General features: G+C 38.4%; 1 protein-coding gene across 3 annotated transcripts in view; it reads left to right on the top strand.

Annotated features, from left to right (window-relative positions):
• The first annotated feature begins 6,869 nt into the window (after positions 1–6,869).
• Positions 6,870–16,603, top strand: part of LOC134530569 (organic cation transporter protein-like) — a 66,548-nt gene continuing 56,814 nt past the window's right edge. For 2 of the 3 annotated variants that reach the window (XM_063365522.1, XM_063365519.1), the window contains exons 1-2: positions 6,870–6,937; positions 15,450–15,623. In XM_063365522.1, coding sequence (XP_063221592.1) covers positions 15,475–15,623 — 149 coding nt within the window. In that variant the 5' untranslated portion in view covers positions 6,870–6,937; positions 15,450–15,474. Of the gene's footprint in view, positions 6,938–7,086; positions 8,506–15,449; positions 15,624–16,603 lie in introns of those variants that run through there. The other variant, XM_063365521.1, reaches the window with a different exon arrangement.

Below are 16,603 nucleotides of genomic sequence, written 5' to 3' on the forward strand. Positions count from 1 at the left end.
AACTCCCCCCTCTCCATAGTAAGCGGGGTCATCGCCGAACAGCCGTACATGCGCAGAGCTCTCTAACCCCGAACAGTCGCGGCCAGGGGATGGATAGCACCATGTAGAGGTTGGTGTGTAATAAAAACCACACTTCACGTAGCGGAGTGCATCATTTGTATTATAAGGCGTCTTGGGTGGCCTAAACAGCCCAAGGATCACCTCTACGGACACGTCCCTGCCTCCCGCCACTTGGCCGAACCCAAACCCCGAGACCCATCCCGCAAAACTTGATAGCTTTGACGGGGAGGCAGCCGGAACAGTGTCAACATTAACATTGAATAAAGGCTCACTTACCAAATAACTTTCAGAATAATCGTGTCTGCAACACGTGGGTCAGCATGTGTTCAGGCTAAGCTACACATCATCGTTGTTTTGCGTGAGTGATGTCCCTCGGTAAGCCACAAGGGGCCGAACGGTCCACGACTCAACTTCCCATGGGAGGGTGCTTTTCTTGAGAGAGTTGGCATAGGGTATCAACATTAACGAGAAACGTCCACCACGTCTCTATACTGCCTAAAATACCGAATCATTTCAAGAGTTAAATTGGCATTTATATTAATGTAATGCAATGTAGTCAAACAAAATTCCACAATTACCTGAAAACACGGAAATAAAATATTTTAGCGTCCTGAACTATTTTGGATCGGTACCACGTTCATATAAATAGATCTGGTAACTTACCTTCATTCTCCGTAGGCTTAGAAAAGCTCGCGATGGCCTGCGAACTAATAGCACTAGTAGTAGGTTTCCTTCATTAATAGTGAATTAAATGGAAGTTTCATATACAAGGGTTTAAAAAAAAATACTGTTTGGTTTTAAACGACGGGTAAAGTTTGTCGCGGCCTCGTCTCTGGTGAAGATGTGGAGACGGGGTGGACGTCGCTCGGTCGTTCAGTAGTTGTGTTTTGTTTGCCCGGCGCCAGCTCTTGGGTAGAGCAGCCTCACACTCTGAGGCGGGAGTGGACCGTCCGGCCCAGTGTAGCTGACCGAGGACGTGCTGACAAGGAGTAGCTAGCAGGAGAGTCTGGGAGCAGGAGAGGGGAATGCCCGCGGTCTCACGAAGAGTCGCTAGCAGAGGATTGCCCGCGGTCTCACAAGGAGTCGCTAGCGGATAGGTAGTCAGAGAGAGGTAGGATGAGAGAGAGAGAGAGAGAAGGAAGCCCGCGGTCTCACTAAGAGTCGCTAGCTGATGAGAAGGAGAGAGAGGTATTCCAATTAGAGATGGGCCGATGGTTCACGAACCATTCAAATGAATCGGTTCGTGTCCAAGAACACTCAGGAACTAGTTCCCAGAAAAAGAACCGTGGTTCACCAGCTCAGCAATCGCGGACAGTGGGAAGAACACTGAAGGAGAGGTTCGCTGGTTCGCTAGTGGTTCTTTGTTCCTTCTCCTCCACAACTCTCGGATATCGCGTCCGGCGCGGACTCGTGGTTCTTGGTTCATCCTTCTTTCTTCTTGTCATCGCTGGACGCTGATTCGCTCCCCACAATTCTTTGCCCCCCCCCCCCCCTTCCCCAACCCCCCGGAGGACGCAAGGGTACTGTTTCACTGTTTTTAGCTATTTCTCTCTCTCTCTCTCTCTCTCTCTCTCTCTCTCTCTGTTTCCCCCAGATATCTGCTTACACTTCTCTCAACTCTCGCTCGTGATGTATACCGATTAATCAACTCGAGCGATAACTGTGACCAACTTCACAGAAGAGCGTGGAGATAAATAACTCTAGTGTCGTTAGTATTATTTCTTTAGTGTGACGTCGACCCAGGTGTCGACCCAGCTCTCACAGCCCGTTATGCCGCGCCAACGCCTTCTCCTGCCCAGTGTTGCGTGTGCGCCGATGTGCAGTGCAGCTAGGGCAGGAGGGGGGGGGGGGAGATTCGCACGCTAGGGGAAGTTTAATATAAAATACATAAGAAACATTCTTATTTGTAATTTTTTTTATTATTATTTGAAGGGTCGTGTTTTCTTTGATGTAAATAGTTTATTATATTGTATGAAATGTTATGTAGAATAAGTTCTCACGTGTTCACCGGGCGCCAAGGCCGTGGCTTCCGCCTGTGACCAATCAGCGTGTTCCGCGGGCTCGCGAGGAGGGGTGGGATGCGGGCGCTGGGTCGCGCGAGGCGGGGAGGGAGTCAGTCGGCAGCTGGACTCAGGAGGCGAGAGACGTGTGAGAATGGGCGCAGTGTCTCGCTGCAGTTCATGCATTGCCGGAAGGAAGTGATTGCTCTGTCACAGTCGTGTGGTCATTTAGGTGTGTCATCGTATCATTCAGTCGCGGCATGCAGTCAGTCACTTCTCTCGCGTGCGTGTTTTCTCCGGCAGTTTACGAGTCGCGGAGTTCTTTTGTGGGCTGGAATTTAGCCTTCGTTAAGACGGTAATTTTCGGGTCTTGCTCCACACGAATGGGACATCACGTATTTTCCCATACAGCAACAGTGCGCGGAACCGGGCTCTGCCCTACAGGATCGGTCACAGGCGGGAACGCAGCAGCCCCTTGTAAAGGGTTTGATTTTCCGTATATAAAGAACCTGGAAACCGTCTTTGAGTGTATTAATTGCTATCCTGGTGACTTAGTCCCTTGGCCACACGGCCCGAACCCCTCTCTACCGAACACTGAGTAGCCGGCAAAATACTATCATTCAGGGGCTAGTCGGCCAGGCGACGACAAGTGTGTTTCTGTGCATTGTGTTACAAATCAAAGTAATGTTTAATTAATACGCTTTCCTCTGGTTAAGTACATACTTATACATTAATATAATTTTTATAAATTTTACTGTTATGGTAATTTGTTTCAATTAATGAATATTGCCAAAATAATTTTTGCAAATGCGAATTTCAGTTATAATGTTAATTAATTTTAACACTGCAGAATTGATATCAACAATTTTTTTTTCAGAGTTTAATTTTAAATTTAAATGGTTCTAATATAGATATTTTTAATTACTGTGCTTACGATGTTGTAAGCCTTTGGTTTTTTTTTTTAACGTTTCTGAAACCGTTCCTCAATCTTTCGCTTATGAAATAGTGAACTTTTTCTCCATGCTGTTGAAAGCAATGTTTTTTGCATAAAATTAAAATTAATTTTACTAAGTCAAACCATAACGACAGTCATTTCAATTTTCAAACAACAGCCGGAATCGATGAGTCAGTATAGTACTGAGGAATATGAGAAAAGAAAGACTTGAGCATTGAGCATTAGAAAGAACCGACTCGGTGAGGCGAGTGCCGAAGCCGAATATCAAGAGAAAACGAGCGATTCCTTCGAGTTGTACGAGACTTTTTTTAATGAACCACTGAACCATTTAAAAGAACTGGTTCACTTTGAAGAACGAATTGGTTCCGAACCATTCACTGGAATGAACCGTACTGCCCATCCTAGAGGTGGGTCGAAAAGTATCAACCTGATACTTTGGCACTGATATGCGTCTGTATCAGGAACTGCAAACGAGTACACTTGAAAAGTATCAAGTACTTTAGTATCAGTTCAGAATTCGCCTGGAACAACACCACGCCAATGTGCGCAGAACCCGATCGCAGATGACGGTCACTTGGGCGGTGCTTGTGAAAGGGGAGGGAGCAGGATTGACGAATAAGGGATAAAGAAGGGAAATAATGTAGGGGAGGAAGCGCAGGGGAAGGCGTTGAAGGAGAGGCGCAAAGCGAAATTGTTACGAGTCGTTTGGTTATTGTCCCACATCAAAGTACGCTCAGTGCGCAGTGCGTGCACAGTCTCGTTCAATAATAAAACTAATGAAATTATAATATTAAAAAGTACATTAATACAAGATATAATATTTATATTTGTGCACCTAACAGCTATGAAAATGCAAATAAATTCTCAGTTGACACTAATAACAGATGTAATCAACATATGGACTTTTTTTTCCGAAAACAATTAGTAACTAGTGTTTTCATAGATTAAAAGATTACGATTTTATCAAAAATAAAAAAATAAAAACAGATACGTACATTAGTGAGCATACTATATCAATGTTTACGTTTCAAATGTTTCTTCAGATTAGTCGATGATGATTTATAACTCAGTTTTTGTTTACACAAATTACAATTAGCAAACTCATTATTTTCCGTAAAAAAATTCCACACAAATGAAGTCTTTTTCCTGCACTTATCCATTCCTTATTTCACTATAAAGATACTAACTACATAGCATGACAGCCCGCAACAATGTACATGGTGGTAATTAATACACGGCCAGGACGAACTGCAGTGAATGTTGAACTGATTGATACTGGTTGTATCAGGCGGGCATGAGAGTAACAGAGGCAGAGAATTACCGGGCGTGATAAATAATGTATCAGAGACACCGATACCTTTTTACGCTGGTGATGACGGCACGGAGGATGTGTACCCTGTAACGAGAATGCTGATACCTTGTCGCTTCCTGGGACCGCTACTGCTCTGATACAAAAGTATCAGATACTTGTATCTAGTTACATTACTGTACATATCAGTATCAGGTTGGAACAGATACCGAAAATTGCTGTAACAACCCACCTCTAGCCCATCCCTAATTCCAATTATTCCACTTTATGATGAGTTGGAATTTATTCTCTCAGATTGGCTGAGAGAGGAGAGCTTACAATGGTGTTTCTAATCCCAGATTAGCTGGGAGAGGAGAGCAATTATTATTTATTTTATTTTTTCCTTACCAAAACTAAAACTAAATGTGTTTGGGAGGGCTCTGGATTAGTGAGTCAAGTTTAGGTTGTTTGAAATTTGTTTGGAAGTTTTGTAGGGTTTTAATACTGACGTCGTCCGACCGAAGGCCACCCTAAAGCCCGACCTGCAACCGCCAGTATTCACCCCGCTAACGGAACGCGCCCCTAGCCATGACCCACCCGAGTCAGGCGAGCCACCAACAACTAAGGTAGAACCCGGCCTTCCCCAAATAAACAGACCATCACTTCAATCAACCACGTATAAAAACAAACACTAATTATTAACTATATTACGTAGTAATTTAAAGTCGGTTGACAGTGCCCGGGCACTCATGTGTGCAACTACATAAATACGCGTTAGAGTGTTCCCCTGGCGGCCTTCTGCCTGAATCAATCAATCAGACCTTATGACATAATTATTCAAACCTTGTGTTGCGTCATTAACCACACCAAAACAATCTGACAAGAAACGAACAGTCGCTGGTGTGACGTAAAAATTCAAACACAATAATTCTTAAATATAATAACTTTCAATTCATAGAAGGGGCAAATGACCTTAATTCAGCCTTTATAATTTATATAAGAATTTAACATCATTAAATTCTCTTATTAACTTATCAGATCAGAAATTAACGTAATGAGGTCAACCCTGGCGCGAGGGCCACCGAGCCTCGGCCGGACGCCATGACATGACGCCAGTACAGCGCGACTCGTGGACCGGGGCGGACGCACGTCCCACGGAGAGACATCATCCTTTGTCCACACCGAGTTCACTTCTGGTAACTATAGTCATTCTTCAAAACCTTTTTAATAATCTCTCCGTGTGTACCCGGTCCAGCTTTTTCGGTCCAGGACCTAATCCGGCCGCATAAATATCACACCCCCCCCTGCACCACACTTAGTCCGCGGGGTAGGTGCACTATCCGGTACGGGCCGACTCCCGAGGACAGAACTTTTGTTAATCTCAGTCGCTCCGGCGCTGACACTCCCCGTAAGGGAACTCTTGAGCGAATTTAGCTGCGGTCCGCGCTCCACTGCCGTGGACGCGAGCACCGCCTCAGTACGCAGATTTACGGGATTGGCCGCCTCCAATCACCCTCACCCCTCGTTGAGCAGTCAGGCTCAGAAACGACTAGGGACACGATAATACGGAACAACTACTGACGTTGTAACATTCTTTTATAAACTTGTGCAACGCAACCTCGTGTAACATTTCTTTTGTAAACTTGTGCAACGCACCCTCGTGTAACATTCTTTTGTAAACTTGTGCGACGCACCTCTCCACGTAACATTCGTGAACTTATATAACGCAACCTCGTGTAACATTCCTTTTGTAAACTTGTGCTACGGTAATTCAGTAACTCTCAGACTCAGTTGAGTGTAATTGTGTGATTTGTATCTTGTAACGTCACCTATTGTGCGACGTGGCGTGTAACCGACAACGTTACACCAGAGCCACTGTCGACTGAATAAATGACACACGTCATTTATTAACTCACTCCAGCGTACGCTTCTTTAAACCTGCTATCCCCAACCACCGCCGAGTAGGGAATCTCTCAGACCCACGTAACACCGCCGACGGTCCTAGTGGGCCACGCAGGGCAATCGACCCCACGACCCAACTACCGACTAGCACCAGAACTAGTCTGGCGCCCACCCGGACTCATTACATTCGCAACAGCCACTCCCGCTAGGAACCGCACCGGGACTCGAGCCCGAGACCCCGGACGACGGCAATACACAGCAATAATTTGTAACTTTGTAGCAATTTTCAGTTAATGTTTTAGTCTAGCAAAGATACTATTTAACCGATACTTTTTCTTAAGTTGTTAAACAGCGTGCAGTGAAGTGGTAAAATGTATGGGCTGATAATCGAGATTTTGAATAAAATAAACATTTACGAAAATTCTAGCAAGTAATTATCTACTCTGCTTTTTATTTTTTATCAGAAAAACACTAAATTTTCCATTTTCCAATAAAATATCAGAAATTAAGTATTTTCAAACAATATATTTAAGTCGACGAGACCGCTAGGACAAAATGATAAGAAGTTGCCAGGCTGTTTTATATTACCGTGGTCAGTATTTCCCATAAGTACTTCACAAGCTTCACAAATATTTTTTTAACATCTATGGTACTTCCTGACTTAGTTTTTTTTCTCTCTCGGGTAACAAGCGTGGTGTTGTTTACTGTTGTGTTAGGAGCAATTGCGAGCCGGTAAGATAATAAACAATCTTACATTTGTTTCGTGACTGTTTTGTGGAGACATCCTCTATTCGGGTTATCTTATCTATCACTAACGCTTAGTTATTTGCAGTTATTGATGCTTGCCCAATTGTGACTCTCTTTGTGTGAGGCAATTTATTTCATTGTTTAAGTTTAGAAATATAGTCATAATACATTTGTTAAGTATGTGAATAATTTAATACAAATCATATAGTGTACTGCTTGGCTGAGCTCTATTTCATAAATATTTATATTATGACATGCATGTTGTGTTACCGGCTCCACGTGGTTTTGTACAGCTGTCGACTCTGATGGCATTTGTATGTGAACAAAATAATAAGTTTTGGCTATTTTAATGTATTAATGTAAATGTATTGGTGGAGATAAAATCAAATCTCATATCCGCATCAGACTTGCGTCTGCTCGAAGGCCCGTCGACAACATGTGGGCGGTCTGTGTCCCTATCTTAGGCCGGGTTTATAGAAAACGCAAGAACGCAGAAACGCAAGAAACGCAACTACGGAAAAAGTCCAACCTTAACTCTTCTACCAGCACGTTTATAAAAAACGCAAGACACGCAAGAACGCAACGCAGAAGTTGTTGAACTTTCTACTTCTTGCGTTTTCTCCTTGCGTTTCGGCCTTCTATACTGGTTGCTTTAGTATGTGGAAACTGAAACTGTCATGTAATGCATATAGAAGGCTCTGCGATTGTAATCGTGACGCTTGTGTTTCTTTATTTATGTTTTGGTCTGGCATTCTTCTAGTGAATACAGCGCAATGGAGGAAGCTGATTAATTTCTTATTCAGCTTATCCAAAATTTTCCCTGCCTGTACGATAAGTACAATAAAGATTTTAAAAATAATCATGACTTATTCCTGAAATTTTATTTTTTGACGTTGGCGATGGCCGGCGTCCTTGAGTTTTTTATAAACGACTGTGAATTTCTTGCGGTTGTCGCGTCCTGCGTTCTTGCGTTTCTGCGTTCTTGCGTTTTCTATAAACCCGGCCTTAATGTAAATGACATCACGGAAAAAATTGCCCTGCCTATAATTGCGATGACCGAATATACTGATTTTTAATGTAGTCACCAGAGTGGAGTAAATATATGGTGCCAAAATAAAATTTTTATTCATTGTTTCTTTTATTGTTTTCATACATTGTGAGTACGCAGCTAAGATTTGAATATTAATTTAACTTATGAAAGCTAGAGGAGTTCAACGAAATTTAATTATTCGGTTAGCCACAAATGAATGCTAATAAATCAATTCTAATCACACTGTCAAAAATCAATTAGTGTATATTATGATATTGTAGTTTTTGATGATAATATTTCTATTTTGCAGAAACCGAGGAGAGACTACCTTTAAGATTTCTTTTTAAGAGCACATTTTTGAATTGGAAACCTCAAATATTGTGAGATTTCTTTTTATTCTACGCTACCAAAGGACACAGATAGGGACCAAAAGTTGACCAATGTTTTAGAACCGGTCCACACCACCCATGACGTTGGAGAATCATGTAGACCAATCAAAAATGTGTCCTGGCAAAATTTCAGGGTAAATATGTAGAGTAGCGGTATATGCGAAAAAAAATGCTAAAAATCCGAAAATACTTTTATTCTATGCTCTTTCACTTCCTCTTTTCAAATCAACCGGCGGAGGAGAAATTCCAAATACTTTAGGAGATATCAAATGTTTTAATTTTTAACATGTAGAGTAGCGGTATTTGCGAAAAAAAATTTCTAAAAATCTGAAATTACTTTTATTATATGCTCTTTCACTTCCTCTTTTCATTAAAACCGGCGGAGATCAGAAATTCCAAATACTTTAGGAGATATCGAATTTCTTAATTTACCAATACTACACCTGTACAACCATTCGAACGACGCCATTTTTATTTTGCCGTGTGTTCGTGAATGCGTAATAAATAAAATGGTTGATTAGGTCAGGTCAGTTACATTATTAATACTTTCAAACTAAGCGGACAAAAAAAATAATGTGAATTAATTTTAATGGCTGTTCAGTTTTAAAATATTTATAATGTAACTGACCTGACCAAACAAACCAGGACAAAGGATGAACAGTAGGAACTAAAATGGTCGATTAGGTCAGGTCAGTTACATTATGAATACTTTCAAACTAAGCGGACATTAAAAATAATATTTAATATCAATGGTTCTTTAGTTTTAAAGTATTTATAATGTAACTGACCTGACCTAACAAACCCGGACAAATGATGAACATTAACAACTCACGTAAAATTTTTTTGTTACTTATTACTTGCGCAACAATATCCAAATAAAAAATAAGACTTTAAAATTAGAAACGTTAAAAGCCCACCTAAGTTGGAGGCGGGTACATTTCCTTTGCCATTAGAAGGAAATGATGTAGTCGTTCACCTACGTCGTGATACCTCCGACGGAACATTAATAAATAAATAAATAATCACGTATTGGTTAATTTGAATACTGGCCAATCACGGAACTTTCACGTGACAAAATTGTCCAATAAGAAACATAATAGATACTCGTAAACAAGAAACAATGGTAATCGCAGCATGAATACGCAGGTATTGTGATGAAAATGAAAAAATTCGATATCTCCTCAAGTATTTGGAATTTCTTATCTCCGCCGGTTGATTTGAAAAGAGGAAGTGAAAGAGCATAGAATAAAAGTATTTTCGGATTTTTAGCATTTTTTTTCGCATATAAGGTAGATGTACCAGTAGTCGTCATGCTAAGAAGAGTTTTATAAAAAAAAAAATTGTGTACATAACCTTGTAGGTGTATTACTGCCCCTACATGTTTGTTTTTAACCTCAAACTTTACTCTACAATGCTATCCAACACTCTACGATAAACACAAATTATTTTTGTAGATTTATAATTTTGAAAAAAGTGTGATTTCGAGCCAGTAGTCGTCATGCAAATTTTCGTGTTTGCCAGTGTTCGTCACATGTTTGTGCCAGTAGTCGTCATGTGCGATTTCGGCTGCATTAGTTTTAATTCATGGATCCAGAATGGTAGTATTGTACTATTTGGGCTTCAAATTTTATTTGGTACTATATTTTAAACATCAAAATGGCATTTCATAAAGATCGTTCAGTAATATAATGAATAATCCTCATTAAATTTTGAATTTACTTACAGCACTCACGGAACAAAGAGGGACAGCACATAGAGCTGTAGCAAACCGAATGTATTCGTTACTGAGTAACGGGTGTGCCGTCTAGTAACGAGTAACGAAACGTTACACACGGCTGCATTTTGTTACTCGCATTTCTTGTATATTTTACGCATGTGCGCGCATATTCAATGAATTTACGATACAAAGAACGATGTTTGTTTATTAATAAAGTATAATTTGGAAATTCCTCGTCTAAGTTTTTTTACTGTTTATTAAAGGTATTATGTGTGTAGACAAAGTTTGAGATTGGAACAGAAACAACGTAACAAAGTATTTTTTTACAAATTAGAAATATGTATGTTTTTGTTTTTCACTATCGCGTATTTTCACGTTTTTTTGTTCTTATCTTAAAAGATATATAATAAAGCCGCTCTAATGAGATTTAATTGTTTCTTGGTTAACAAAAACTGTTTAATTATCAAATATTGTTAATTGTTTATATTATATTTATTATTATTTACGCGACGTCATACTGTACGCGTACGCAATACGACTCAATTCGTTGCTGCAACATAACATAGCATGTTATGCGGTATCACAAGTAAAATATAAAAATGAATCAGGGCCCGCCCATCTTCCTACCCAAGGGCGATTTGCCTTTGTGTTTATCGGACAATGTGTTCCTTGGCACACTATTTTTTTCCGCTGCACATTTTATACTCATACCATTCGCTACATCTTTAAGAGCAGCTTCCATGGCTGACTCTTCATACAACAGTATTTTCCGTTTTGGCATTTTGCCCTGTAATTAAAGAACGAGACACATTACAATGTTTAGTTTACTTATTAATGTCAAAATATATATTGAATGACCCCTAAATTAATGTAAACAACAATGCCTACACAATTTTTGCAATCAATAAAGTAAAGTAATTTCCGACCCAGAAGTCGTCATACACATGCATCGGAAGTCGTCATAGGTGACGACTACTGGATCTGATCATAATAACGTACTTTGTCTATTAACAACAAAGAACCAATATTATTTAAGAACTTTAGGGTGTAACTTAGCACAACTTTAAATAAAATATTAAATGTACCAGTGCTCGTCAGGTATGACGAACACTAGCAATACAAGGTTTTTATTGATCCGGTTTTCGTCACCCTAACTAAATCATACAAAGAAAACGAATTTTTTTAAATAAACACTCTCACCTCTTCAAGAACATTTAACTAACACATTCAGCACAAAACATCACGAATAAACATGAAAAATTACAGAATTAGAAGTAAAAATGTGCACTAACGTCCTTAGTGTTTTAGTATAGGAATTCCCCTATTTATCTTCACTGCTCTACGAACTTTTGATGCACGGACTTTTTTTGATTGAAAATAGTGTTTGTTCCGAAAACTATTGTGGTAATTTCAGCTAGAACGTCGACTAAATTTTTGTCAATATTTAAGTTGGCGATATATTGAGCTACTTCTCTATTATTTACATTTGAAGTTGCTAGTGACGACCATTGGAGCAGTGACGAGTACTGGGGCACTTACCTTACCGCGACTCTACATATTTACCAATTTCAGATATTGCTGTTGCATTAAGCTCTTCAGTGTGTGTCCGAAATCATTTGTGCGGTTGTGTACTTTTGACTTGCGTATTTCACTTTCTTTTTTAGCGTATGAGGCACTTCTGGATAGTTTCAATGTGTTTGGCCTCGTTAAACAATATTAGTTAGCTGAACACGTTTACTGTATTGACATTAATAAATTATTTTGGAAAAAAAAAATTTTTTATAAGACCATAGATGAGGCTTTTCCACTTAGAAAAAAATTGGAAAATACGTCTCTTGATTAATCCCGAAAAGGAAGGTTTGAAATTCCTAGTGATCATCAAAAACTTGTTACTAAATCATGATAGTGTATACATTAATGCTGACATATATTTGATGTGGCTTCTGGAAATAAGGTAGATTTATCAAAAGTAAAATGTTGTTTTAAGTTAGGTCAGCTACATAAAAAAAAAAAAATTTGGTCGTCTGTAAAGTTGGTTTACGGACGATAGTTTAACGTGATGTCATAACAAAACATTGATGAAATGATTGCATACTTTTATGAATAAAATTGAATAATTTTTATTGAATTATCACTATTTTGTATGGATACAAAGGAGTGAAATTAAATGTACAATTATTTAATAAATTTACTTTTATTTGCATTTATTAATTCAAATATAGGTAAATATGTATTGTACGGATTAGCGCCAAAAAAAATCGTACAAATATGAAATAACTTTCATTATATGCTATCTTACGTCCTCTTTTCAGAACTGCCTGCGGAGATAAAAAATTCCAATTACTTTTGGAGACATCGAATTTTTTAATATTCATTTTTTGGTGATTTTTTTTAAAAAAAAATTTTAAAAATCCGAAAATACCTTCATTCTGTGCTCTTTAACTTCCTCTTTTTATTGAACCCGGCGGAGATCAGAAATTCCAAATACTTTAGGAGATATGGAATTTTTTAATTTTCATGATGTGCACTGATGCGGCGTTCAGCGGGAAGCCTACGATTCACACATCCTTCTGGACATACCCGAATACTCACGTTGGCAAGCCTTCTTTTCTTAAAATTAGCAAGAAGTAATTAAAAATACTTTAAAACACTGTGGATGGTTGGTTATATTAGGTAAGTATAGCTACATTAAAAAAACTGTAAATCATTTTATGGTTGCTTAGCAAATAACTTTTTAATATGTAGCTATCCAGCGCTAGGAAACCGTTTACATGATTCCACAGTATTTTTATTGTAGCTATCCTAACCAAATCAACCATCCACAATGTTTTGAAGTATTTATAATGTAGCTAACATAATCTAATTGACCATTAGTTTTCATGAGTTGCATATTTATTTACAATAAACAAAAAAAAAAACCGAAGATGCACGATCGGGCGTTTGCCTCTCGTCTGTTGAAAGAAGGCTTGCCAACGTGAGTATTCGGGTATGTCCAGAATGATGAGTGAATCGTAGGCTTCCCGCGTTCACCATTGTTGCTTGTTTACAAGTATGATTTTTTTTTTTTTCGCGATGTAGTTGAACGACTACATCACGTAAAAAGAAAATTACGTGAGTTCCTACTGTTCATCCTTTTTCCCGGTTTGTTAGGTCAGGTCAGCTACATTATAAATACTTTAAAACCAAACTACCATTAAAATTAATTTTTATTATTTTTAATGTCCGTTCAGTTTCAAAGTATTTATACTGTAGCTGACCTGACCTAATCTACCTTTGTCCCGTTTTGTTAGGTCAGGTCAGTTACATTATAAATACTTAAAACTATACAAGTAAAATTAATTGATATTATTTTTAATTTCCGTTTATTTTGAAGTATTTATCATGTAACTAACCTTACCTAATGGAAAATTTCTGTTATTTAGGCATTCACGCACACACGGCAAAATATAAAATGGCGTCTGTTGAATGATTACATAGGGCTTGTATTGCAAAATAAGAACGGCGATATCTCCAAAAGTAATTGGAATTTTTAATCTCCGCAGGCGGTTTTGAAAAGAGGACGTAAAAGAGCATATAATGAAAGTTATTTCATATTTGTACGATTTTTTTTGGCGCTAATCCGTACAATACATATTTACCCAAATATATTTATTACTTTTGAATGTGATGTGCGCCGTATTTATTTTTACAAGTACAAAAAAAAAATTTCGCAGCTGCCGGAATTTGAACCGACAACCTTTAAATAGGAAGTTAGCTACGCTGACCGCATGACCACGAGCCCATACTTGAAAGATTATAGTTTCAGATGTAATATATATATTTATAAAAATTTTGTTCACTGTAGGGGAATAACATTATTTCATTTTTATAACACGATTTTATAACAAATACGCATCCCAAATACACCAAACTCATTTATAATGTGTTACAATATTTTTTAAAACATTGTGCAAAAGATCCCGGGTGTAATTTGAATTATTATGTGCAACTGTAAAACACCATTGTTGGTTCAAAACGTATTTGAATATTCAACATTACTTTTAAATAACCGTATCGATTGTGCTGAAAATCGGTGGACAATCGTTAGATTACATAATATTAATAATTCAAACAACGAAAATATGATTGAAAAGTCAAATCGATGGTTGTTCCAATCGAGTGGAAGAGAGATACCACGCATGCGTACAATGAGCATGAAGAGAGATGCCACGTGTGCGTACAAACAGGACACATCCGTAGTGGGACATCCGTAGTGGGATATCCGTAGTGGGACACTTTTTAATGCGTGCAGCCGGCGTTATTCCATTTATTAGACGTCACGTCAATAATATGTAAAATAATTTTAAAAATATTTAATTGCTCTAATTTTACAATTATTAATGTAGAACTTACCTAATCAACCTTTCACTTTGGTTATTATTTGCCGTATTTCCCAGAAGCTTCTGTTACGTGCAGTATCTTTCGATGTACTAGATTTTAAAACAGCAAGCATCATGTACCATAGGATTATGCCTTCAGGATCAAGGGAACAGAAAATGTTGGATGCATTTTACGGAATCAAGACAACATAAACCAAAGAGAAAAGCACAAATTGTAAAAATACGTATTTGGTAGGCAAGTAAAAGAGTTATCTTTCACACAGTGCGAGAACCATGGCAGTATTCAATTTAATAACATCACATCCGTAAGGTAACATAAATTCAATTTAATCGTAATCTCTCTCCTAAGCTTTGGCTACCTTTGAAACATTAAATGCTTTGCACTATCTGTGCTGGGTGCAGGTGTGCGGACTACTGAAGTAAGTCGAATACGTACAAATGGACAACCACTCTGCTCTGTGCTGATGGCGTGAGGCATGATTTTTGCTCCGTTTAGCTCCTTGCCCAGCACGGATCTAAGGCTCTCTCATGTTCATTTGCTTGTAGGATGGACTTAGCTTTTTATTTGTGTTATAATTTATGTACTTAACTTAGGTTTTTACTTATTTACCTTAAGATTAATTTTGAATTCACCAGTAAGTTTGTTGCAAGTTAATGTATTCAGTGGTCAGTCAATTGGGTGTGGAGATATGTTAGCTTTTGCATTTAGAGAGCTACAATCTCCTCCTTCCTGGGATAGTTTGGGCTGCTGCTCATTGGTTTAGCACATGGTTTTTTAATGTTTTCTTACAAAGATCTTTAATCTCTATAAGTTGTGAGGTCTACCCGTGGTTCTGGTCCTCATGATGTACCCATTTGTAGTTCTGCATGGGCGTCATGTGGGAATTGTACTTTGCGCTGCAATGCATGGTAATTTGTTCCTTTCTAAATCACTTGGAACATTCGCATGACCAAGAGATGCGTGTGTGTTGCCTCGGAGCAGGTGGGAGATAGCGGAAGAAGCAGCTATGGAATCCAACTTCGAGGAGGTTTTGAAGGAGCTGGGCCAGTTTGGGAGGTTCCAGCTGTACAACTACGTGCTCATTGCACTGCCCATCACATTTTCCGCCTTCTTCGACCTGAGCTATGTGTTCACTGCAGGCGACGTGGACTACAGGTGGGCTCTCCGCCCTCCTGATACCACACTTCGCTGTTAGAGCCAGTAGTACGTACTAGAGCTAGCTCACATTAGTTCAGTGGTCCTTTAAGCCACTGTTGCAGGGACCTCCCTGAGAGTCACAGCCTGTTTCTAGGAACATGAGAATATAACTATTATTGGATGTAACAAAACCATGGGTTGCTTCAATTTACTGAGCCAGTTATGGATTAATGTTTGTTTTATACTATGTAAACCATACTTTTTTTTTTAAACTTTTTTCTTTGTTAGTCTTATTTTTTAACATTCTTTAGTAATAAGAGCAGTATTTCACATTAGTTAGGTTAGGTATACTACAGTTTCGGAAGATCTTCTTATAAGTTTGGCACACTAAAATGTTTTTCCATCACCTAGCAGCAATGTCTTTCACTGTGACATTCCTCATTTGTTTGCTGTTGCTGTGAGCACAAGGATCAGTGGATGTTAGGATTTCAGTGCATATTTACGTCGCTGATAGTGTAATATCATCACAATTTGGTTTTTAATATTGTAAGAATGGAAGCACTCGTGTTTTTAGGCATCCTGATTTTTAAACAATAGGAGGTGTGCCTTTACTGTACTTTATAAATTTTAATTATAATGTCCGAGGTTCGATTGCAATACACACACTATGTTCTACTGTTAATTACCCTTCATATATGTCATGGAGGTTTCTGTGTAAATTTAAGCCAGGTGGCTTTTAGCCGTTATACTGCTTCTTTAAAAACCATTCAAATAAAATTTTAAATATAAGATTCTGTGTCTGGCGAATTAAGTTTAAATATTGAAGATTTTGTGTTGTTCAGCATAACAGTAATTTTTATTTTAAAACATTTTTTGATTTTAAATGTTTTGTCAATCAATGTGCTAAAAACATGTGAATGCATGTTTGTCACATTTTGAGACTGCATATGTTGCCAGGTTTTCATTTGAATTTATCTATTATTCATACATCAAATTAT

This window comes from Bacillus rossius, chromosome 3 (genome assembly GCF_032445375.1).
Source record: "Bacillus rossius redtenbacheri isolate Brsri chromosome 3, Brsri_v3, whole genome shotgun sequence".
NCBI classification, from domain to species: Eukaryota; Metazoa; Arthropoda; class Insecta; order Phasmatodea; family Bacillidae; genus Bacillus; species Bacillus rossius.